The sequence below is a fragment of the Anser anser genome (assembly GCF_964211835.1).
Source record: "Anser anser genome assembly, chromosome: 5".
Lineage (NCBI taxonomy): Eukaryota > Metazoa > Chordata > Aves > Anseriformes > Anatidae > Anser > Anser anser.
In genome coordinates this window covers 7078174-7102890 of record NC_139725.1, presented here as the reverse complement: position 1 = coordinate 7102890, position 24717 = coordinate 7078174, and the positions used below count along the sequence as shown (strand labels likewise).

The following is a 24717-nucleotide window of genomic DNA, read 5'->3' as shown; positions in this document are numbered from 1 at the left end:
GCATACCAGACACACAGTGTCATGCCAGTGTTCACTAGCTCAGTTTGAAGCACTGGTTTCATTGCCCTCTAACAGCTAACTTGAATTCAATTGATAATAGCCTTCACACGTCCAATTTGCAGGAGAGCTGCTCCCTCTGCTGAGTTTTCTGTTGATCGCCACCGGCACCTGATGTCCTTCCTCACCATGCTTGGGCCCAGCCCGGACTGGAACGTGGGCCTGTCGGCCGAAGACCTCTGTACCAAGGACTGTGGCTGGGTTCAGAAAGTTGTTCAGGATTTAATACCCTGGGATGCTGGCACAGACAGTGGAGTTACCTATGAGGTATATGAACTATTTGTAATGTATTTTACCTAAGCTTATTTACATAAGTTTACCTTAAAGCAGTGAAGAATGAAAGCTATTTAATCAAAGGTAATGCCATATTTGCCTTTATGCTACTCTACTAGTTTCTTATTAAATCATATTTACGTGTTGCTTTTTTTCCTTTTTGATTGCAGTCACCTAACAAACCTACAGTTCCTCAAGAGAAGATCAGACCACTTACAAGCTTAGATCACCCTCAAAGTCCTTTTTATGATCCAGAAGGAGGCTCTATTAAGCTGGTAGCCAGAGTTGTCATTGAGAGAATTGCACGCAAGGTATAACATACATGTATATTTATATATATAAGGTATATATATAAATATATATATTATATTTTTATATATATTATATATTTATATTTATATATTTATATAAAATATATTTAAAGATATTGTATATACATAGACATATAAAATCCTCAAGGAAACAAAACCACACTCTCTCAGACAAAAATTTATTCTTCCTCTTCTCACCAAATCTACGCTCCCTAGCCTGCCTTCAACAAAGATAGTGGCAGAAAATACCTAAAACTTTCCTAAATTTAAAACTGTCTAAATATGCTGTTTATCCTATTTGTGGTAATTAGTGCATCTGCTTAGTTACAGTTTTTTGTTGTTTGTTTTTAATACACAAGAATTAGAAGAGAAAAAAAGCATTATGTAAGGAGTTATTCAGTGTATCCTGTTGTTACTGCTGATCCAGTAGTGCCTCACAGAGTACTGTCTTAGCCCCTCTGTCTGCACACACGTATGAGTTTGTTGTATCTAATCTCCACAATCACTTCTTTGCAGGGGGAGCAATGCAATATTGTACCTGATAACATAGATGATATCGTCGCAGATCTAGCACCAGAAGAAAAAGAAGAAGGTACTTTTCAAATTAGTTTGTGTTGTAGTAATTTATATATTGTTCCATTCTCCACTATTATTTCTAGATAAAGTAAAAATCTGACAGAAGCAGAAGACCCTCTCAGTGTCAAAAAGTGATTTAGTTTGCCATCTTTTCTGGTATATGCTATTAGCCTTTCCTCTTACAGAAAAGGCATCAAATGTATACCTGGCAGATAACATTAACAGTAAAAGTAATAAAAGATAACCCTTTTGGGGTTCAACAAATAAAATGATAATTTTAAAATCAAATTTGACTTTCTTTTTTTTCTTTTGGGTTAAAATGGAGCAGTTTAAAATACAGAAGGAAATAATATATTAGCATCTAAAGTAATCACTAGCCAAGTAAAGAGAATCAAATGGAAAATAATCTGCTTTAATGTTTACTGCCTTTTCTTATTTTTAGATGACACCCCTGAGACCTGCATATATTCAAACTGGTCCCCGTGGTCAGCCTGCAGCTCTTCTACCTGTGAAAAGGGCAAGAGGATGAGGCAGAGAATGCTTAAAGCTCAACTGGACCTCAGCGTGCCATGTCCAGATACCCAAGATTTTCAGCCGTGCATGGGTCCAGGCTGCAGTGATGAAGGTAATCAAGAGGAAAGGATGGAAAACATTTTGTGGAATAGGGACCACTCTTACTTTTCCTTCAAAGTTCTTAAAGCTGTTGGTTGCCATAAGATTTGGGTTATGTCAAAAATAAGAATAATTGCAGAAGAATGCAAATTGAAGAGGTCTGTGGTCAGCTCTGCAGTTTAGCTGAGTGGGTGCATGAAGTACACAGAATTATAAAAGGAAAGGAGTAAAGTAAGCAATAGAGAAGACAGAATGTGTGAAGCAGCATAAAAGCAACACTGCACATTAACGGGCAGCTACAGATTTATCAGGGGAGTGGGCAGCAAACACGTTAATATTAGCAATTGAAATGGTCCTCTGTATTTTAGATGGTTCCACTTGCATGATGTCTGACTGGATTACATGGTCCCCCTGTAGTGTTTCCTGTGGAATGGGAACGCGATCTAGAGAGAGATATGTAAAACAATTCCCTGAAGATGGCTCTATGTGCAAAGTGCCTACTGAAGAGACTGAGAAATGTGTTGTAAATGAGGAATGTTGTAAGTATTTCATTTAGCTTTGTAAAATCCAGCCAATAGCAGGATCACTGCCTGAAACTTTTTTTTTTTTAATATGAGCTCTACTAGTGAAGGATTTTCTCTGTCCATTTTGAATAGCCCCTAGCAGCTGCCTTGTCACTGAATGGGGAGAGTGGGATGAATGCAGCGCTAGCTGTGGCACAGGAATGAAAAGACGACACAGAATGATCAAGATGACTCCTGCTGATGGATCTATGTGCAAGGCAGAAACTACAGAGGCAGAGAAATGCATGATGCCTGAATGCCGTAAGTGACCGTGAATTCATCTCCTCTGCTACAGAGACTGTTTCTGACACATTCCTCCATCACGCCACAGAACATAGCTAAACTAGACGCAGCATCACTTTTTCCCGTTCTCCTTCAAATTAGATCCCTTAGGGAACATGCACTATATGCTGCTTTCATCAAGAGAGAGTATCAGTGAAACATATTCAGTGGTATGCTGTTACTGTATTACCCATACAGTGATGTGTATACTCACAAGCCATGCATAAGCAACGCTAATTTTATGGGCTGTGAGGTCTATTTATGCCTAGAATAAAACCATGTCCCCTCATTTTAGCCTGTGAGCAGTTCAGAAATGGAGGTGCACATTTTGTGCAACCAGCCATCCTCCCCTTACCCTGTCTAATAATATTGTGTTACATTTTTTAAGAGATGTTAAGATTTTCATCAAAGACAAAAATAAATTAAGTTATACACGATTTCTGGTAGCTAAAAAATGGAAGATAAATATCCCATCTTAGACTACATCAGTTTGATTTCCATTTCTAGGCATAGGAAGAATATAGGCTTTTTACAGAAATTATTATCAAAACGTACTTCTTAAACTATTTATTCCCTGCAAGCACTGGGACTTTACAGAGATGAATAAGGTGGAGAAAAACCTTATTCATGTTTATGTTCATTGAGAAAAACATAGCATAGAAAAAGTGTTAAAAGGCTTGCTTGGTTTTAATTTTTATTTTTCTGAGCTTCTGCAGAAACATCATTCAGCTTGTGATTCATTTTGTCCAAAGTGACAGCAACGTATGATTGGTTGCAGGCAGATGAAAGATAGAAGTATATTTTTCATCTGTGTTATTTTCAAAATGTATACCTTTGTAGACTGTGTTTAGCAAACATTCATTACCTTTTTATTTTCATATTAGATACTATTCCCTGCCTACTCTCCCCATGGTCTGAATGGAGCGACTGTAGCGTAACATGCGGGAAGGGAATGCGCACCCGGCAAAGAATGCTGAAATCTGCAGCTGAGCTTGGGGACTGCAATGAGGAACTGGAGCAAGCAGAAAAATGCATGCTGCCTGAATGCCGTAAGTGTGGGAAACCTGGGAAAGAGAAGGCCTCTTTATACGTGTTAGTCTATGGGTCAAAACTATCATTTGTTAGTATAGTGTTTTTTTAAATTATTTTTAAATATAGTTACTGTATGGACAATTTTTTGCTGATTGACTTTGGCTATAAAACATAATTTGAAAGTTTTAGACATGTGGTCTCTGAAACCCAGAATGCTGTATAGACTAATTCTGTGTGTTATTTGTTTGTTTGTTTTTGAGGGGGGCACGATTAGAGCACTCCTTGTCTCTTTAAACTCTGTAAACAAGTGATCTGATACAGTCTTGCATTGATTCTTGCTCTCTATGTGTATTACTCCTAAGTCAGCCCACAGGGGCAACAGTAACATGGAAGTGTTCTCTTCTGTGGATTTTTTGTTTTTATTGCACACTTTTGTCTACTGAGAGATGGAATATGACCATGTTTTCATCTCACCTTATTCACCTTATGCAGAATGTGCCCAAGGAAGGAGGGAGGGCATTAGCATCACTTGTGTAATTCTTGCAGCTCAAAGAGTGAACACAAAGGACGCTCCATCTTAGATACATCTCTGAACTGTATTTTAGCCTCTTTACTGATCTGCATCTCTTTGCAACCTTGAATATCACATGGGCCAGTGGATGCAGTGGAGGCAGCTGCATTGATTTTATACCTTATTCCACTACCATCACCCCTTTCTTGGGTGGTGGTGATTTCTAGTTTTGCAGTCTTGGTGAGGAGTGATAGCCTAAGGCATTGCTGAATGAATAAGATATGATTAGTGCACTGTTGCCAGCAGGTTTATGAAGCATGATATCTGATTACATTATTTATCACAGAAAGTATTGGCTAGAAAAGGCTTTTCTACTGCAATTTGCTAATTCAGCTTTTCTTAAATAATGTGAAATATCATTTTGATTACTATTCACAGGGCCTGTGAATAAGCAGCACTAAAAGGATGAAAACTTTTAAGACAGCAGTATTACTGACGTTTGCTTACTGCACAACACTGATAAAAATATGATACAAGTTCTTTTCCTTCTGTTTTGCTTTAAAAAGCTCCTTTATGTTTGGGGTTTTGTTTGTTTGTTTTGTTTCCTCTTCTGTTTTACTCAGGGCCTCAAAGTAGATCAGTTTAAAGCTCTCCATCTATCAGTAAAGCAAGGCTTGTATTTCAGGTAACAGTTTGAAAATATAACTCGATTTTTAGCACCTTTTCATTATAAAACAGACATACGGATATACAGACTGGAAAATTGAAGGCAGCACAAGAGAATTATTTACATGTTTGTTGTAAGGTTAGTGATCTGCCAGCGCCACTCTGGAAAAAGAAATTGGGGAAAGCATCAAATAATATTTCTGCTAGAAATGGCCTCAGAACATTTTGATGTGTACCCTCACAAAATTTGCTGAAAAGACTGGAGGTTTAAGTTGCATTCACGTATTTAGGATGCAAATGCTCATTGGGCACATTTGTATGTTTCTTCTTGACCTTACGTTTAGGTTGCCAGCTAACACAGATTTCGTGTAATACTTCTGATTCTTTGCAGCCATCGACTGTGAGCTAACAGAGTGGTCCCAGTGGTCCGAATGCAATACCTCATGTGGAAAGGGCCACATGATCAGGACAAGAATGATTAAAATCGAACCACAGTTTGGAGGAACAGCTTGCCCAGAAACTGTCCAACGTACAAAATGTCGAGTAAGGAAATGCCTGAGAGGCCCAGGTATGGAAAAAAGGCGCTGGAAAGAAGCTCGGGAAAAAAGAAGAAGTGAACAAGCAAAAAAAAATATTGATAGCGAGCAATATCCAGGTGAGTGTGAAACCATTATTTAGTATGCTCATGTCTGACTTTTGTGTGTAAAAGGAAAGAGTTTGTGAGCAGCTTCTCTTCATGCTGTGATAATTTTTTTCACTATTGCAGTCCAGGTAAATTTTTAGTAACAAAATAAAGTACATCTGTTTCAGTGTTTGGCTGTCACTAAAAAAAGTGCAACATGAGTTTGGGGCACAACAGAGAAAGGTTCACATATTTGCACATCATCACGGAGAATATTTTAGCTCCTTCCCTACAAAGGGTAGAATCTGAAGAATGTAGAATTGAGATCTGGCAAAGGATTGATTGTAATGTCTATGGGACTTAAGAATAACCTTTGTATCCAGTTACCTTCAAACTTTGGAAGTGTTTGTTCCTGGATTCAATGCTAAATTCCAAAATTGATTAGCCTTCTACCTTGGTAACTTGATTCAGACTGAGACTGCTCAGGGAGATGTGCTCTTTCTTTAGTAAGGGACAGTATTCAAGCACTGAGGCCTCTAATCAGTAAAACATAGTATCTTATATAGTTTACATTATCAGGATACGAGTCACTGCTAATTTATGGTTCATGCTTGTCTGACATTTAACAGTTTCTTAATTTTATTTGTTTTATAATGTAGACAGTACATATCTTTTTTAATATAATTTTCAATGTTTTTCAAATATATCTTGAATATATTTAACTGGGTTCCTTAATTGCCTGCTGTAATAAACTAGGCAATATGCTATCTTAAATTCCAAAGATGTAAGTAAGCAGACATGCATAGTGGTACACAATCAAATGATTTTTTTCTCCTCCCAGTTTGTAGGCTGAAACCATGGACTGCTTGGACAGAATGTTCTACGCTCTGTGGAGGTGGAATTCAGGAACGCTACATGATGGTAAAGAAGAGATCCAAAAGTACTCAGTTTACTAGCTGCAAAGACAAAAAGGAGCTAAGAGCATGTAATGTTCATCCTTGTTAGCAAAACAAGGCTTCCAAGTGATGCACTCTGAGCTAAATGGAAAGTCAACCTTGGTTTGGTTTTTAAAACAAAAAAAAATATATACAAAGTGTATATTAGTTTTCATTTTTGCAGTGTGGTTTGCTTTTTAGTCTTGCTGGTGCAAGAAATATATTTTATAAATATTTCCTCACAGATTAATGCTGAGAGTAAATCTTTGATACTCCAGCTAGCCCTTAATGCATAAAAATCGTTAAGTCATTGTGAGTCATTTAACTGAAATACAGACATATCTGTGGACATGGAATAGCCATATAGAAATACTACTTGTAAAGACATGGGATGCATGCATATTAACATAACTAAGTTAAAGTAACATGTTTCATATGTGGGAGGATTTCTCTCTTGATCTGATTTTGAAAATCCAAAGCAGTGCCTATGTGATTACACAACTATGCCAAGGAATAATTTCAGTAATGCTGGTTCAATAATATTAAAGGTGCATGTTTATCTTTTTACACTATTGGGTTAAGCTAACAGTTATAATAATTATCCTATATACTTTCGTTCACATGGATGTTGTGTTCCATGCAAAGCAGTCTTTGTTTCTTTAAAACTTAAATAATCTGTGCAGCTCAATAGTGACATCTGCCCACTACATAGTCACAGCACACAAAGAAAACATGTGACTATCATAATATATTTAGATGCCATATTCCTGTATTTGGTCGACCCACTCTTGCTCAAAATGCTTACAGAACTAATAGAAATTGGTCCAAACACAGAGAGTCACAATAGCTGTATCATGGAAAGGTTTCCACGTGAAAGACGCTAAAAAACTAGATTCGGTTTCATGATAATGTTAGTCACAAATGAAGAGAGAAAGAGGATTTCGATATAATAAAAACAGTAGAGAAAAAGTGAGACAGGTTCTCTTGCATCCCATATAGCAAACAAATGCAAGGGAACCTCTGGAATGAAACAATCACACTCTTAGAAACAAAATGAAAAATCAATGCAATAATATATTTACAGCAGTGTCATTTATGTTTTTTGTGTTTTTTACTCAGAGTTTAGGAGGATCTAAAAATTAGTAAATTTGTGAGAATTACGCATTTGTGTTTGTACCAGCCAGGATAAATGTCTTCCTTGGCCACGTAAGCGATGAACAAACTGCCTGAGATTAGAAAATAGAGCTCCTCACCACTGTAATTGCTTTTGCTATTTTACACCATCTCCTGAAGAGTTCAGCTCTTATCCCTACATGTAGACCAGTGAGATCTTGAGCTTCCCTTGGTATTGGAATATAATACTCTCCTGTATGTTTAACAATTTAACATTAATGATAAGAGATGAAGGTGACAGGTTATCTTTTTGTCCAGGAAAGGCAGCATACACCTATGTCTCTACAGAAATAATAACAATGCACTGAATATAGACTGTTGATGCTAACACTTACAACAAGCTTGAGAGAAATGAATGGAGAAAAATCTATATTTCAGTCTCTTTATACCAGCCTTAAATAATTTACTCACTTTTTTTAACACTTGGTCACAATTCTGAGAACCCAATGCCCAGGTTTTAAGCGTCCACATTTGATGTGAAACACAACGCACTGAGGCTGTTCAACTTCATCACCGCTACTCTGGGAACCTTCTCATTACCTCCCTGTATCTAGATGGGCTGGTTGCATTACACTGTAGGGCTTCAGATCATCATCATTTCTCCACTGGACACTAAAAGGGCTGCTCAGGACTTCCACAGCTGTCACATCCCACCCCCTCAAGGTATTTTTCTGCTTTTTTTTAGGCCTGGAATGAAGGTAGAGATAGGGAAATAATGGAACCACTGCAGTGTTTATCCTCTCATGCTGCTGCTAAATGAAATGGGTGCAAGCTCATAGTGAACCAAACTAGGAGAAAAACAACAACAAAAAAAAACAGTTTCATGCTAAAACCAAACACTTTACATTTTGCACAGCTTGGCACATTTAATAATAGTAACGTAAAGGTAGTTTGCCTCCTTGTGCCTATTGAAAAATTTTACAGTTTTTTTTGTCCCTACAGCACTGCCATTACAGTGTAGCAACAAGACCACCCCGAAATAATGTATGTATGATCTTACCTTGCACATTACCCTTTTAATGACCAAAAAATTTGAACAAAATGAAATTCAGTGGAATGATATAGATACAGGAGGAGCAACCAGCTGAACATATTTCAGGTGAAGACACAGGTAGTTGCAAAGAGCTACAGCCATTAGTGCTAGGTGCCCAGCCAGGGCAGGGCTGCACACGCAGCCTAAATCCATACTTCACCTACCTTTGTGAGCTGCGCCTGCTGAGTCTGACAGAGACTGGGCCAGCTGAGGCTGATCATTAATAAAAATAATCATTGGCTATGAAATCTGTGACAGTGCTTTTTGTATGCTTGGCTTAGTGAGAGCTTGGGGTGGGGGGAGTTGAAGAAGAAAGTGGCTCTTGCATGGAAAAAAATGCTGTGAGTTTACAGACTATATGTTATCTAATCAACCCTTAACACTTGTTCATGCTACTCCTGCAGAATCATGCTAGCTATTGCAAATAATCAGTTAAAAATAACGTTATCTTCATTTTCATGTTTGTTCCAGTTCATCAAGCTGTTTTGTCTTTTAATGACTCCCTTTGCCAAAGGCTGAATAGTCCAAATATACCTGTAGGCATGTAGGAAATACGTAACATTTTTCTGAACATGCCCACAAAAATATCCACTAAAAAAAAAAAATCTGGCTTTCCTTTCACTGTGGTTCTTACCAATTTGATTCTCCATGTGCTTTTGCTCTTAGTGAGGAAGCTATTCAGTGTGATTTCCAGTCATTTCTCTTAGGCTCATTAGAGTTATGAATGTTGGATTCTTCCCACCTTGTTAATACATACAATGACAATGTAGATTGCATTTGGTCAGAAATATGTGATCATTCCTACTTAGGTTCAGCTTTTCACACTGTTTTTCTGTTGAAATGTTTTACAAGTCACTTGTTGTTATTCTAACTTGATACAAAAAATATTTAAGCTTATTACATTTTTTTAAGAAAAAGAACAAACAAACAAAAAAAGAGGTTGATTTTCTATTGAGAAAAAAAAAGCTCTGGTATACAATATGTAGAATTATTGCATTGTTACTGTAAACTTTCTAGTAGTGTAATAGCCACTGATTATCAGTCAATAAAAATGAGAACTGTTCTCTCTCTTCACTCATGAATAATACTGCTGAACTGAAAGCACAGGTATCACTCCCGTTTTGTAGACCTCGACTATCAGATTTTAGCATTGTGTGTATGTTATTTTTTTCTAACATACAAACTGTAGAAGCTTTACACATAATAAAAAAGTTAGGAGCTTAACGAATGTACAGTAGGCCTCTGTGTGTGCAGCATACAATTTAAAACATTTTTTTTTGATTGCATTTTTAGATTTCCTTCATGGTTTTTGTTTGCTGTGGAATTATGAAAAAGTTACCATGAATATTTCTTACCAAAGTCTTGTGTAGATGTTTTGTAGCTGTCTGGCTAACACATTATTATTTTGGAATAAAGACATCTTTACTATGAAATTTATACTTGTATGAGATTCTATGCAACTACTGTGATTATATACACACACACACAAAATAAAAATAAAAAAACACCAAACAGAAAAACACCATATATTAATCAATATAATGAGTCAAGCCATGCTCTTATTTGCATTTTAGTCCTCTTCAAGCCAATGGGCTATCTGGAATGAAGTGTCTTTTATTACACCTGGTCATTATTTCCACTTGGAAATTTCTTGCATTAAAGTGTTTGTTGAACAGTTTGTTGCTGTTTAGAAATCTTAGGGTAACTTGGCATCTTTACTCACATTATCTTGCATTACTCTCATACTGATTTTTTTTTTTAATAAAAGAAAAACTATTTAAAAGAACACGATACACGAATGGGAAAATTGCTGAAACTGAGCTTTTAAAAAGTCTAAGATTTTGTGACACTTCTACTGATATTTTTGATACCAGCAGGTTGTGTAGGTATGCTGCGAGAGTGAATACTTCATTAACAGTTACAGAGAAAAGTCCGGCCATCAAGGGGAGCCACTCAGCAAAGCTGATGCTATAAATACGCAACTGTAAGTAAAAGCTAAAAATGACCAGTGTTTTCATGAAAAAAACCCTATTCTAAATCAAAAGCATAACAGGGCTGAGGTGGACATAGATGTAGTTGTTTGAAGATGACCCGTGGAGTTGCTTGCTGGTAATTGAAGGCAGAGCCTGGTCCAGTAGAACCCCATTGGAATGTGGCTGTTTGCTCTCAGTGAAAAACATGCTTGGTATCTCCAAGCAGCTGTTTCAAGGCAGGTTTGTCAGTGGATACAACAACAGCATGAGGCACACAAACTCACCTGCAAAGAGCTGCCTCTGGATTCAGCAGCTCTGCTCCAGCAACATCGGGCAACTTCAAAAGGGACAGTGCCTCTAAGCAAGCCCTCCTTTCAGTTACTCCACCATAGCATTGTTGAATTTTTTTTAGGCAGTATTAGAAGCACAAAACCAGACTAACTCACCTTTCTGTAGTCCTGCTTCAGCTTGCTGGTGAATAGTGCAACTCCAGCAAAAATCTAACTAAGCCTTTTGTCTTCAGGTAAAACACCGACAGGACTGAGCTTGCCTAGCATGAGCAGGTGAGCAGCAGTCCAGCCTAGCAGAACAAGTCAGCTGGGCACCGTCACATCACGTATAACCAATGGACAGACAGATTTTTTTCTGAAGGCCAATTTACGGTAGCCAAGTGAAGCAACCTACTGTACCTCCACTGACAAAGTGAATTTATGGAGCAGTTTAATGTTCTGGTATGTTAAACAGGAAGACATCTGGAACAGCAATCATGATCTTTTGCCCCATAAAGCTGTATCAGAGCATCTTTCACTCGAGAGGGGTCACAGAGCCCTTAAGCCAGCACCGTGGACATTAGGCCTGTTAAATGCCAGCCAGCCAAGTGAGTGCTTGGGACCTGCTTGGCAGTATGCCTACCGCTAGCTTAAGATACACTTCTTTGCATGGCCAGCACATCTGAACCATAACCAGCATGACCAGAAGATGCTAGTATAGCAAGTCCTCAACAAAAGCCTGTAATGTGGCTAAATTAACCCTCCTTCTAGCAGGAGCTGTCATTCTCCAGCTCACTGCTACTGAGTTTCGGGGGTGACAAGAAAACTAACAAAACCCTGAAATTATGCAGGGCTCTTTGCTAAAATCTGAAGCCCATCATTTGACCGACTATCATTTCTGTTTCTGGTATAGTTATTAATGCCAAAACATACTGACACATGACCGTGCTGCAAACTGCACCTCAAACTAATTGTGTGTGCGCACATTTGGTATACAGTATACACTCACATTTTTTCATGTCTTTTTCTACTTAGGAAGCAGCATACTAACAACTACTGGGAAAAGTCTTTCTGAGTAAATTGGAATGTGCTTAAGAATCTTTCACAACCAAATTTCAGGCACTTAGCATTCTTTGCTCCACATGCAAACCCATTTAAGCTCTTTATTGCACTGCTTTCAAGTTTGGGACTCAGTCACTTCATGCAGTGTTGCGCAAAACAAAGCAATTACAGGCCACCTGAATGATACTGAGCTCTGTTTCCTCTGGCTGCCAAAAGACAGAACAGTTTGTGCCATAACTGATGGGCACATTAACTGCTCAGTAGGCAATGACATTTTTCACATGCAGCCTAGATAGTTCAATGCTTCTAAAATGCCAACAGTCAGAGCTCTGCAGTGTTCTCACCCTCTTCATAGAAGTCCTAGGGCACTTTGCTTACCCCACCATCAGAAATGAACTCCCAGCCATTGAGAGAGGAAAGCTCTTCCCTTCTGCTTGCTTACCACATTTGTGCAAGTGGGGAAAATGAAGCATCTCATGACTCCCAGTTTGCTTCCATTTCATTAGCAAATACTGGAGTATTCTGAAATGGCTCTTTTAAAATAAGCAGTTGATATGTTTCATAGAGAGGTCACAGTTTCCAGACACAGGGAGGTATTAGCACCACCCCTCTCACCGCACCTTTTGAACCAGCAGCAGTGTTGCAGGCACAGGCATGAGAGCAGTTCTGACTGGAGTCTCTCAGGGCCTATCAGGAGTGTACAGCAACATTTGGGAAACTGCCTGCTCTCTTGGGAAGGCCAATAAAACCCCTGCATGCGCCCTGCATCGTGCCAGCGACCACCGTCATGCCCTTCACGGGCTCAGGCTCTAGGCTATCCAAACCACCCCAGACAGGAGACCTTGAGCTCAACAGCTGCAGCACAGGCAGCAGCCACAGGGAACAGTACGCCTGCCTGTCAGGCTGTATTGGACGTTCTAGTTTTAGGCAAAATGGGCTGGACAGTGAATCCTCAGACATGGAGAAGAGTAACACTCCTGGTGCTCATCTGGTTACACTGGAAATTACCAAAGGCCTTAAAAAAACACCTGCCCAAAGCCCAAATGCAGAACCCACTCATTACCAGCAAACCTTCAAGTATTACCTATTATTTGGCTGCAATACTTTATTAACATAAATCAGAGGTTAAAAACAACAAAATGGAAAATTTTTACTTACAGAATCCTTAAGTCTACTTGAGCAGCGAGGGAACCAAACCAGTGTCTAGAAAAGAAAAGAAGGATTCCACTTTAGAGCTTGAAATTGGTCTTCATCATGAGTTCAAAATGCATAAAATGTTACAAATGGGAGAATATAATTTTTACACCATTGACATTAAAAGGTACAGCTAGAGCAAGATGTACAAACACAGGAACAGTAAGTACTTCCAAGTGCAAACAGGCAACAACACAATTTAGAAAGGCTGAAACATTTACATACTATCTCAGAAGTCTCCATTAAAGGAAGAGATGAGCATTTGTCATACAGTATACTTGCAAATATAGTGCTGGTTTACTTTTCTATAATGTTTTCAAATTCTAATTTATAGCTATCTGAAATGTCAGATATTATCATAAATACTTTTGAATGGATTATTCCTGAAGGGCACAGAAGTGTACAGTAAGTAATATTGATATCTTTGCATATAAATATACAGGCTTGTAATGTCTGTACATGAACACACCAGAGAAATAAAACTACAGCCCACCAGATGGCACTGGAAGCCAACATAGCTATGTGGTTAAAAAAAATAACCCAACTAAGCAGCAGAGTGTGTATGCCCAATGCCACTGACTGCAAGGGCCTGTGCAGTGTGTAAGTGGGCATTTTCCTCTTTGCAGCTGGCACTGAGAGCCTACCATGGCTTAAAAAGCACTTGTAAAGCATTGTCTTTGTGAAAAGCCACCCAAGGACAATAACTGTACGAAGGGCAATGATTAAGAAATAGTAAAGCACCATTAACAAAAGTCAAAGCACTCGTTAACATTTAACATGCCACCTGTCCAACAGCTGACTTTCAAAAGATTAAAAGGAAAGAAAATCAGTAACTTGAGTTTTGTACCAGTTTTAAAAGCCATGTCCAAAGCATCCGGCTTCGTGCTGGCAAACCAGTCACCCCTGACCCCCTGTAAGCCCACCCTGCAGTGCACACCAGGCCACGATTTCCATCAGATACCTCCTAGCTGACAGTACCCGGGGCAGACCAAGCACAGCACCGCACCCAGCAGACTTTTCGAGCTCAGGGTGGCTGCTCCTGCTGTGAAGCCAGCTAAGCAAGCCCCCAACGCTGCTGCCACACAGACAATGCAGGGGCAGCAAGGAGAGCGATGGGCACAGTGCACATGCATCAGGATGCAGAGAAACTGCTTTGCTCTGGGAACCCTTGATCCTCCTGTGCTGCGTACCGCAGCTCAGCAGATTGCTTAGTAACACATGATGCTGCTCGGTGCACAGCCCCCAGACCTTAACACGCTCAAGCTGCTTTCCAGGCACACGTATGAATGCAGGGATGGCTCTCAGTTTTCCCTTTTTGTTCAAAATCAGATCTCATACAGTGGTATTCTAAAAGCGATTAATGATAGAAAAACATCTCAAAGAGTTTGGGTTCAATGAGCTTCAAGAACAACAGGGCCTAGTTTCAAAATGCTTCATGTCTTTCTTGGCAAAAAGAAGTAAAAACATTAGCTTATACCACTGACAGGGCATTATACATGAGGTCTTTTGGCTCAGAATCAGAAAAGAGAAAACAAATATGGAAAACTAATTTGGGGGATTAAAGAGAATTTAAAAAACTTACTGTACAAGTAATGATTTAGGAACATTTTTCACTGCATTTTAAATATTTTAAATGTTTTGTTTAATTTCAAATGAGCTAACTTTTTAAAAACATCTTTTTCTTTCTCCTTTTTCACATTAATGAACATCCTACAATTAAAACAGTTTGACGGGTCAAGAAAACAGTAACCTTGTTAATTTTGATGCAATTTGGAAAACAAAAAACGTGTTTTAGTGTGATTCACTCTAGCAAAGCAAAATGCTTCAAACTCTTAAGCAAAAAAGATACATTATGAAATTTTGTTGAGATTATTTTTTTTTTTGGCATTTAGAACAAAAATCAAAATTTCAATTATCAATAGGAATGTTAATACCACGTATTATTGCAAGTAACATATACCAAACTAACTCTCATTTAGAATAGGAATCTCCTAATTAAGGTGTGAATTTTACATTTTCAAATAGAATACACAAACAATACCATCTACAACATTAACTACTAACAACTTTATGACCTACAAAAAACTTATTTACTCATTTTGAGATTTAAAATGGAAAACAGAACTGCCAGCCAACTTAATATTCCTTTAAAATACTAAATTCCTCACCATGGTTTCTCTTTTCAGTTTCTACTCAGACCACTAAGCCAATATTTTTGGCACGCGCTGGCTTCCACCAGAGCATCTTATGTGGAACAGTTCAAGAGTGGAAAAGTTGTTGATGGAGGGATTCAGGAACGGTGCTGTACTGCCACGCAGTTTTCTCTTACCAGAAGTCTAACATGGCACATGGGGAACACACATTTATCCTTTTTTGTATTGCTAGAAGCTGAAGCATAGCCTTTGTTCTAAAGCAGCATAAAATGTGCCTGAAGCCTATCTTCTACTGGCACAATACGTTAAATATATAAACAATTAATATTTTGCTTTCTTGAAATTCTGTTTGCTCCCAGATGCATTTTTTAGAGCTCTTCATTTCTGTGGTAACTGAAACCAGACCAGCTTCTCTAAGGACACCTCAGTCATTGCTGTCCTGCTGCAGTGATCTTTTAAGTTTTCCATTCATAACTAAAATAAAAAATACATGAAAACAAAACAAACAACAACAAGAAAAACAGATGACAGTACAGAACATATCTCTAATTGAAAGAGACATTGTTTATTTTTGTCTCTTATTAGTTCCTGGAAAAATAATTTCTATTAATTCCTTTGGTTCCTTCAGTTAACTCCTGGAAGCTACCCCCAGATTTCAGAGAGAGTTATTTGTGATGAGACCATATGCAAAGCCTCACAAGGATGTCCGTGTCAGGTCACAGCAGAGGTGTTAATGAGCTGGCTAGTTTTGAACCTCTGCTGTTCCAAAGAGACAGAAAATCAAAGTTTTTCAGAGATGTTGTGTTCCTACTTGCTGCTGAGTAGCCCAAACAGGGCTGGGCTTGCTGGTGCCACTGCTGTGGTTGATTATTTTAAATATTCTCCTCTAGAGAAGGGAAATAATTAAAAACACTATGGGAAAGACCTCTAAAACAGTAATAGTCCTGTAACGGTATCACATGCATTCATGAAAGCAGAGCCATGTATAATCTGTGCTCATAGGTCAGAAGCATAGGTCTTTCTTCATGAGAAGGACGTTTGGGATCAGGCCCCAGCCCCAAACCATCGATATGTCTTTATCAGAACGAGTAAGAACTGGTGACACCGAAAGCAGCATCTGACCCTTCCCCTCCAGCTACCTTGGCCCTAACAAGGCAGCACACACAGCAACAGCTCATCGACAGAGGAGAGCAGGAGTCGAGGTGTAGGGGCAGCCCACATCATCCCCCTGCCAACACCCGCGCCCCGAGCAGCATCCTCAGCTTCTGGGAGCCGAGCAGCTGCACTGCAGCACTCAACGCTCTTCCATCAGCGAGCCTCAGAAGCACCCTGGCACATCCCGAGGCAATTTCACCCACCACCCTTCCAGATCAGGAGAAGCGCAGAAAGAAACCCCGTAACCTCTGGATCCCAACCAGGCTGGAGCGCCCGTCTCAGACTCCTCCACAGTGTCTGCAGGCGGCAGCACGAGAGCAGTTTTCAAACAGAGCCCATGTTCTTCCCAAATCCAGACACGAACTGTACGAGGCAGCAGGGCGATGAGCAGGAGCAAGCAGAGGTGCCCGTGAATCAGCAGAGTGCTTTTGACTTTAGGAGAGCTACGAGGCTACAGCTGCTGTGACATGCTTTCAGGCTTACCAGCACCATCCAGACCTGCCAAGCGCCGGCAGGCAGCAGCAAAGGGGTCAGTCAGTGCCCGGGCAAGGCGGTGGGATGCTGCAACCCTGCGGGGCTTTAGGAAGTCACTTTGGTTCTTTCTTCAAGCCCCCACTGAAAATGGGCCCAACTCAGAACAGACACCTTTGTGTTCTCTGGAGATTTCTCTTTTAATAAAGGCAGTATTTCAGAGCAAATCATTCTGGCATCGCTGGAAAAAGAACTTTGTTAAAATCATCACGTTGTAAAACTAAGGCTTTAGATCCATGGCCCACAGAGCATACCTGCAACAATTTAGGCATCTGATCCTAGAAATAAGAGCAGGGAACTAACTGCTCAGTCCCCGAGTTTTAAATTGCTCCTTTGGGCCTTTTGCCTTCCCTGATCCCACTCCTGCTGGCTTGGAGCGATTATGTTAAAGTAACCGGGTACTTGGTGAGATGGTTACAGAAAAACTAGAACAAAGCATAAACAATCAGCTGTGTAAACTTTGCTCAAGAAACAACAAAATCTGTCCTCTCTTCGCTTCCCTCAAATCCTCAAAGACAAGCATTTTATAAAAGCGAGAACTATGTTGCTATGACAACTGTAAATAGCACCATCTTCTCCCTCACGTTTTCCTTTTAAAAATCTAGTTTTTAATTGTATATTTTGTCTTAATCTAAAATTTTCCATGTCAAGTTTCTGATTTAACACATCTGCTAAATTTGTTTGGATATTTCAGTAATTCAGTGAAGAGAACATACACTGTTTTGTCCACGTTTAACATCCACAGCCTTCCATGCATTGCAGCAGGGACTTATAATTGAGCAGGGAGGGTTTCATTGTTAGAGAGAAGCACACCCACCTTTCTGCCTTTGTGAAGATCTGCATCTGGACAAACTAGACAGCTTTATAATGAACCTTAGCATACAACAGTGGGCTGCAATTGCTCTGTTGAGCCTCACTGGGGACCCCCATCCTCATGTGCACCTGAGGGCCTGCTGGCCTGCGAGGTGCCTGCACACGCAGCCCTGGCCCTGGCTCCGAGCAGGCTGCTGCTGCTCCGGTACCTTGGAGCTGCCTTGTGGTGACAGACTTACCTGGTGACCTACGCTCAGGGCTGATGGCTGTCACCATCACCAGACCTGCTTAGCCCTTCTTGCCTGGGCAGCAATGTTGTAACTCAGAAGACGTTATGCCCTGAGCACACATTGACTATGGAGCAGCACAACTGTGAAAGATGCAAAGCTGCAGGAGGGCTTGAGACAACATAGACCAGACAGGTCAGCAGAGAAATATCACGCCGCTGCATAGCTAACACCTGGTGTGCCCCGTACATTCATCTACCTCAAACTACAGAGCTTTGATGCCCCAAAACCCACATGCCTTCTGAGCAAACAGACAGGAGACCAAAAGCTGGGCTACAGAGCAGAAATCACACTGTGGGCCCAACTCTCTAAGCCCTTGTGCCTCATTTGTAAGAAGAATTGAGAATTTCTTCTCCAATTTTTCACTTCTTAAGATTGGGGGCCACGTTAAATCAGGCATTGTTTTATAACATGTTGCTTAGTGTAATGAGTTTTTACACCTTCCTCATTCAGTAGGGTAACTCTTCCGTGTAACAGAAATAACATCTGAGAACCTTATCTGTGCAGAAATGTTTTCCCTGACAATGTGAATTGATCATCCTTCCTTCCGAAAAGAGGGTTAAGGTTGTGCATGTTTTGAATCCTATTAGTAAATCACATTACACAAACCAACATCCCTATTTGCTACAGTGAAATTGCAAATTAACCCCCTTTAAAAGTAGGTCAGCTCACATCACCTATGAGAGCAGTACTGTGTGATCAATCTTAATATCATTATCAAGTAATCTGTAGAAAACTGTTTGGCAGACAATGCACTTTGACTCCATGCCCAGGGCTTCTGCTTTGTGATTAATGATTATGCTGTTTCCTATTTGTCCCCTGGTAAGTCACAACCGTCCGCCACTTAAGCAGACTTCATCTGAAATTCATGGAAGCATTAAAAATCACCAAAAGGGAAAGAAGAGCAAAGGAAGAAAAATGTTTGCAGTATTCAAGGGAAAAGTTGCTAGAAGTTCACATTTCAGACTCGCTCTTTGATAACCATATGCTTTCAGAGTGCTTCTGATTTAATGTTTTATGATTATATACAATACTACTTACTCTATTTACTTTTAAGACTCTGAACACAAGCTTACTGTTAAGGATTCTTCCCATTGTGTTATTATCCAATGTGGTAGAATAGAGTCAGGCATCTACAGGTCAGACTAAATCAGGCTGCAGCCTTACAGGCTGGTGAACCTGCATAACGCGTGGTTAGTGGATGTGTGCGTGATGTTATTTACTGAAACTATATTTTTGTCCTATTGTATTTTCTCAAAAGATTGACTGAATCACTGACTGATTTACTGCTGTATATGAACTCTCTCTTTTCGCTTTTGGGTGCTTCCACTGTTGTGATTCCTCTAGACATCAAAGCCAGCAGAATGCTCTTAGCTACTCAAGAACTACGTCTGCCCTCCAAGAGGGACTTATACGTAGCATAGACTTCGTTTTGGAAGAAATACAACTGTTAAGGTCCTTAAAGATCAACATAATTAGATTAGATGGTTGATAATTAAATGAGATGCTGAGATGGTTCCCTCAGGTTGTTGTTTGATACCATGAAACGCTGGGTAACAAAAAAGGCTTAAAGGCCTAAAAACGGTGCTGTCAAATGTAGCTTGCATGTTAACAAACAGCCGTAGCTGTTTGATTCATCTACTCCAGCACCTGTAACAACAATAGCTTTTCAACAATGCAAGGACAGGAACATGAAGAATTTTGCTTAGCATTTTAAATTCTGAATCATTATAATGTTATGCACAGCTGCATTTTATTTTGTTTGTTTTTCCTGACAGATAATATTTCCTGTTAGTTTTCTCCAAACAGCTTACTGGCAAAAGACGGTGCCACACATTGGCAATTTAAAACTACGACTAGCTCAGCCAGGCAGTGAGATAAAAAATAAACGAAACAAAAAAAATAAAGAGAAATAAATCTGAAGAGCATTTCTTGTAGCTTCTTTTCTCTTTTGGAAACTCATCAGTACTCTCTTGCATTCTTTGATTTTAATCCATAGAGAAATATTAATTGATCTGGGAGCCCCGGATCTGAGCGGCTGCAAGAAAGTCAGCAGAAATTGTATAACGATGTAACACTCACATGGCTAATACAAAACTCTCCAACAAATTCATAACCTTTCATGTCTGCAAGTTACACTATTCCTGCAGCCAAGAGGTGACTGAAATGATGTAACTGAATTTCCCAACTTTGTTGATGTTAACTGAGGACAGCTGGCAAAATTGCAGCAAAAAAAAACCCAGAGATGTCTCCACCCCTATTTAACAAGACTCAATTTCAGTGCCTTATTTCAACAGAAGAAACTTCCCAGTAGCAAAGACTGTATGCATTCTGATTTTACATTAAGCTATGTGAGGGTTTTTTCTTTCTTCCAAATCCACATCACAGAACACAAACGTTTTTTGAGGAAATACAAGTGCGGTGTGTCAAGTTCTCCTCGCAGCCTTGAATGGACATCGCCCTGTACGTACTAGAAAAGGCAGTCTCTAAATGCACAGTTACCTTCACCTGCCAGAGGGCCAACCCTGCAAATATTATTCATGAGCATTAAATAGGAAAGCTTACAGAAATACAATCCCTGCCCCTTTCTGTGGCATTAAGAGGCTCTTCTCATCAGAACAGATTAAGTTTGCTTGTAGAATGGTGAGAAAGATGCTGAATTGTGCTACCATAAGCAAAAAAACAGTGTGTCCAAGGAGGGGAAAACACAGATGAGGCATGGCTGCCCATCCTACTCTCCTCCGGGCTGGGGCTACGTCAGGCCAGATGGAGGCAGACGTTTCCGTGGAGGTGCTTAGCAAATGGTCTTTTGCCTGAGAGTGAGCCTTCCTCCTCTCTGCCCTCTGTCCATGCCCCTGCAGCCACGTACTGAGCCCAGGATTTGAACCATCTGTGCTGGATCTCCACAGTAATAATCTTATGTTTTAGTTGGCCATAAAGTTGGAAAGAAACAATAAAAGGGATAAAATATAATGAAAGCCAAGGAAGTGACAAAATAAATTAAAGAGTTGGAGAAAATAGAGGAAATGCATAATAAATATAATCATTAACATCCTCCATGTGCCAGTAATTTAACAGGCAAAAACAAAGATGACTCAGATATTTTCAAAAGTTTTTAAAAGCAGAGTTGTTATTCGCAAATCTGACTATTTTTCTAGAGATTATTTATTATTTTTTTTAAAGTTTGGTACATATTTCATACAGTGATGGTTTTATTTTGCAGGCAAACAAAATCAAAAGGTGCCAAGACTTGCTGATCTCACAGAGATCTGACAGTTTCAAAGGCAACAATATAGCTTCCTATGATCTGCTTCTATACTGTAGTTAGTTTTAGTGGCTATGAAAAAGAAACAGGGAAAAAATGAGGTCTGATTCAAGTGTTATTTTAAACATTGCTTCTTATTTACTGCTAAAATACTGCTAATATGCATCTGGAAATCCCTTCAACAAACAAGTGCATGGAGGACATGAATGCAATTATATTCTATGTAAATATAAGAAGGGTTAGTTTAGTCCTCTTACTGTCCCAAGGGGCTATCATTTTTGTAGGCATTATTAATGTTACCTGTCTTTATTAGGCTGATTATTTTTTGTATCAGCTGAAAAACAGCCTTATGAAGCTTAGCATTAGCTCTATGTTTCTACAGCAAGCAGATTCACGGGAAATTCTTCAGATCATTAAGGATTATACTTATTAATAAGTATTTGTTGAATTATCACCCCTTTTTTTCTGTGCGAGATCCAGACCCAACTGCATCTATACAGTATTTTCTCATTATAATACCAGTGCTCTTAGGAATGATGAATGCTTTGAAATGATAAGTTTAGATGGCTGTCCAGCTCAGAAGTGTTCATTTTTAGGATGTGCTGAACAATGCCTTTTGTATGCATTTAAGTATGTAGGCCACTCACTGTAAAAAGTCACGGTCATATAAGCCATGAAGAGTGGGCCCATCCAGTGATGTGATCAGAGGGGAAAGGGCTTTAAAGAAGGAGAGAATTATAATGGACTCTTGAAATGCAACATGGGTTTAATTGGAAAGATTAAGTGCCTTAAAAACTTTTGCTTTCCACAATTCTGCTTCTCTAGAAAAAGAGTAGGCAGAAGGGAGACTTGTTTTCACAGAACAGTATCAGTAAGGGAACAATATAATCCTAAAAAAGATAGCTCAGAGTTCTCAGAGCTGTCTGCAATAAAAGGGTGTCATCTGGTGTGGTAGGTAAAATATTTTTCTGATGTCTTAAAACCTAGATAAAGTCTGGTTCTATACACATGACTTGTGGCATATTCACATATTCAGGCAGAACTGTGTCCATCTACTTAGCTTTCCATTGTCCACAGCAAAATTGTCTACTGTTACAAAGAATTTTACTATTGCTACAAAGGCAGGGAAAGAGAAGGAAGGGATTATGCTAAAGAGGATATAGCAACCTGTACAGATTTTTACTTTCACATCATTAAACAAATATATCAAAACCACTGGAAAATAACAAAAACTGAATCACAACTTCTTTATACACATTCTGGTTCTGTTTCTCCTGTAAGAGTGGTCCTTCCTGTTGCATTCAGCATTGTACTCCACAGGTAATTTTAATCTATGACTGCATTAATAGATTTCAGACAGTCAAATCTATAGGACCTATATACAGCCTCTGATGAAGTACGTATCTCCATAACATAACCTATACTTCCATACGTTTTGTTCAGTCTGCTATTAAAGTAATCAAACATTACAGTACAACAGGTAATCGCTCCCTTTAATAATCTTCATCCATCACCACGCATACAGGGTTTGTGTGCCACCGCTACGCATGCTGTGCTCAACTGTGGGCACATTCATCCTGCCCTCCTATGCAGCTCACAGTTATCCTCTGTTGCCATTAGTCAACATTTTATATTTATCTCTGACGGGATACACAGATGCTGGCAGCGCTAGACTGACACACTGACTTGCCAGATTTGGTACAAAAATAATTGCAGAAGTTTCACATTTGCTAAATCCAAAAAGTAGGTTTTTAGTTTTCAACAAGTGCTCAAGTACTCTGCCACATTTTCCCAGCTGTTCAAAGGAAGACGTATTTTCTCTCTAACTGTAATGGCTCTTACAGAGGAACAGAAAACCATACTTGTAAGATTATTTTAATATTTTCAAGCGCACAGTAATTCTCACATTCTGCTCATTTCCCTATTTTCCAGTGCAATTTGATCTTGGTAAGTGGTTCATATAATGGTAGCTTCAGCTTAACCCTTCTGAGTGCATCTGTCATTCTGTCAGGATCATAAGTAACAATGCCCTCTAAAAAAATAAATAACACACTTGACTGAAATATTCATGTTATGTACATATTTCCCACTCAAATAGCTTCACCTAATAATGAAAGCCTTTAGTACATGAAAATGATAAGATTAAACATGATGCCTTTCAACGTACTTGTTCCCTTCCATCTCAGAAGAGCAGTATTAGCTAAAGCCAAAAGGATCGCTAATGCCTCATCTGCTAAACAATTGCATTAAATTTTCCATCACTAGTAGAAATAAGGTGAAATTTCAAACAATCAGGGATTTTATATGCTCTTATTACTACTGAGATGCAGTAAATCCATGTTTATTCAGTCTAACATAAATTAGATGATCTATATACTGTGATACTGTGATATGTTAAAATATCTCCCAGGGTATAACTAGCTGCACAGGAGGTTGGACACATGAAGAACAAATTAGCCTTCCATCATTGCTGCTTGTCATGTTGTGAAATGCTGAGTACCTGAGAAATACTGACCAATAAAATACTTATAATTGCATAATTGAAGATAATTGGTCTGAACTTTTGGGTAGACCTGTGCGGTGTCAAGAGTTGGACTTGATGATCCTTAAGGGTCCCTTCCAACTCAGGATATTCTATGATTCTATGATTCTATGAATTTCAGAAGAACAGGCCCGTATCACTGAATCTCAAGCCCTAGAAGATGCTTTGCAGTCTTTTACAGACGTGGGCTTCAGAAGACTGAAAAAAAAGTTGAGGCAGCTTTTGTAGACCCAAGCAAGCTAGGGTATAGCTCTCCTGCCAAAATGGGAAAGAGGAAGTGGAAGTCACTTTCTACTGTGGTACGAACATCCATAATTCTGCCATATCCTAAATTTTTGGAGGTTGGTTGGCTTTGAAAACATATGCTGTAATGTTCTTTAAAAAGGATTCAGGAGGTACTAGCTGATGGCTTTGAAGATAGATAGTGTTAAATATTGTGCCTTCTATAGAAAACATAGGAACTAGGAATAAATGCAGCTGTTTCCAATATTTTAAAATCACCATATGCTATGCATGTATCAGAAGTAAAGTTTTATTTGACTGTGAAGATATGTCATCCCTCAACTCATAAAACAGTAAGAAACAATGCACTCTGAAAAAAAAAGTTGGAAATCCAACTGTCCATTTTTCATATGCATACATATATATTTGCCTTATGATGACCAAAGGCAAGTTTACATATAACATAGTTTTTGAGAACCAGGAAAGACAGATAATACTCTGTGGTCCCTTGGAACACACATTCAGCCCTTTTACGCAGTTTATTCTTATGGTGCTTCATGTGCAGACAGGGGCTGAAGGAAGAGCTCTGGCTTCTCACAAAGAAA

At 39.2% G+C, this 24717-nt stretch overlaps 1 protein-coding gene and 1 long non-coding RNA gene across 9 annotated transcripts in view; one reads left to right on the top strand and one right to left on the bottom strand.

Moving 5' to 3' along the window:
- The window catches only part of SPON1 (spondin 1), a 229661-nt gene extending 219578 nt beyond the window's left edge, over positions 1 to 10083 (top strand). For all 3 annotated transcript variants that reach the window (XM_083837884.1, XM_083837885.1, XM_083837883.1), the window contains 9 exons: positions 123 to 324; positions 501 to 641; positions 1158 to 1233; positions 1660 to 1842; positions 2198 to 2368; positions 2486 to 2653; positions 3559 to 3723; positions 5275 to 5538; positions 6347 to 10083. In XM_083837884.1, the coding sequence (XP_083694010.1) occupies positions 123 to 324; positions 501 to 641; positions 1158 to 1233; positions 1660 to 1842; positions 2198 to 2368; positions 2486 to 2653; positions 3559 to 3723; positions 5275 to 5538; positions 6347 to 6510 (1534 nt within the window). In that variant the 3' untranslated portion in view covers positions 6511 to 10083. The remainder of the gene's footprint in view (positions 1 to 122; positions 325 to 500; positions 642 to 1157; positions 1234 to 1659; positions 1843 to 2197; positions 2369 to 2485; positions 2654 to 3558; positions 3724 to 5274; positions 5539 to 6346) is intronic.
- The window catches only part of LOC310900241, a 303162-nt gene that overhangs the window by 48246 nt on the left and 230199 nt on the right, over positions 1 to 24717 (bottom strand). For all 6 annotated transcript variants that reach the window (XR_014584942.1, XR_014584943.1, XR_014584944.1 and 3 more), the window contains one exon: positions 13109 to 13153. This is a non-coding gene — a long non-coding RNA (uncharacterized lncRNA). The remainder of the gene's footprint in view (positions 1 to 13108; positions 13154 to 24717) is intronic.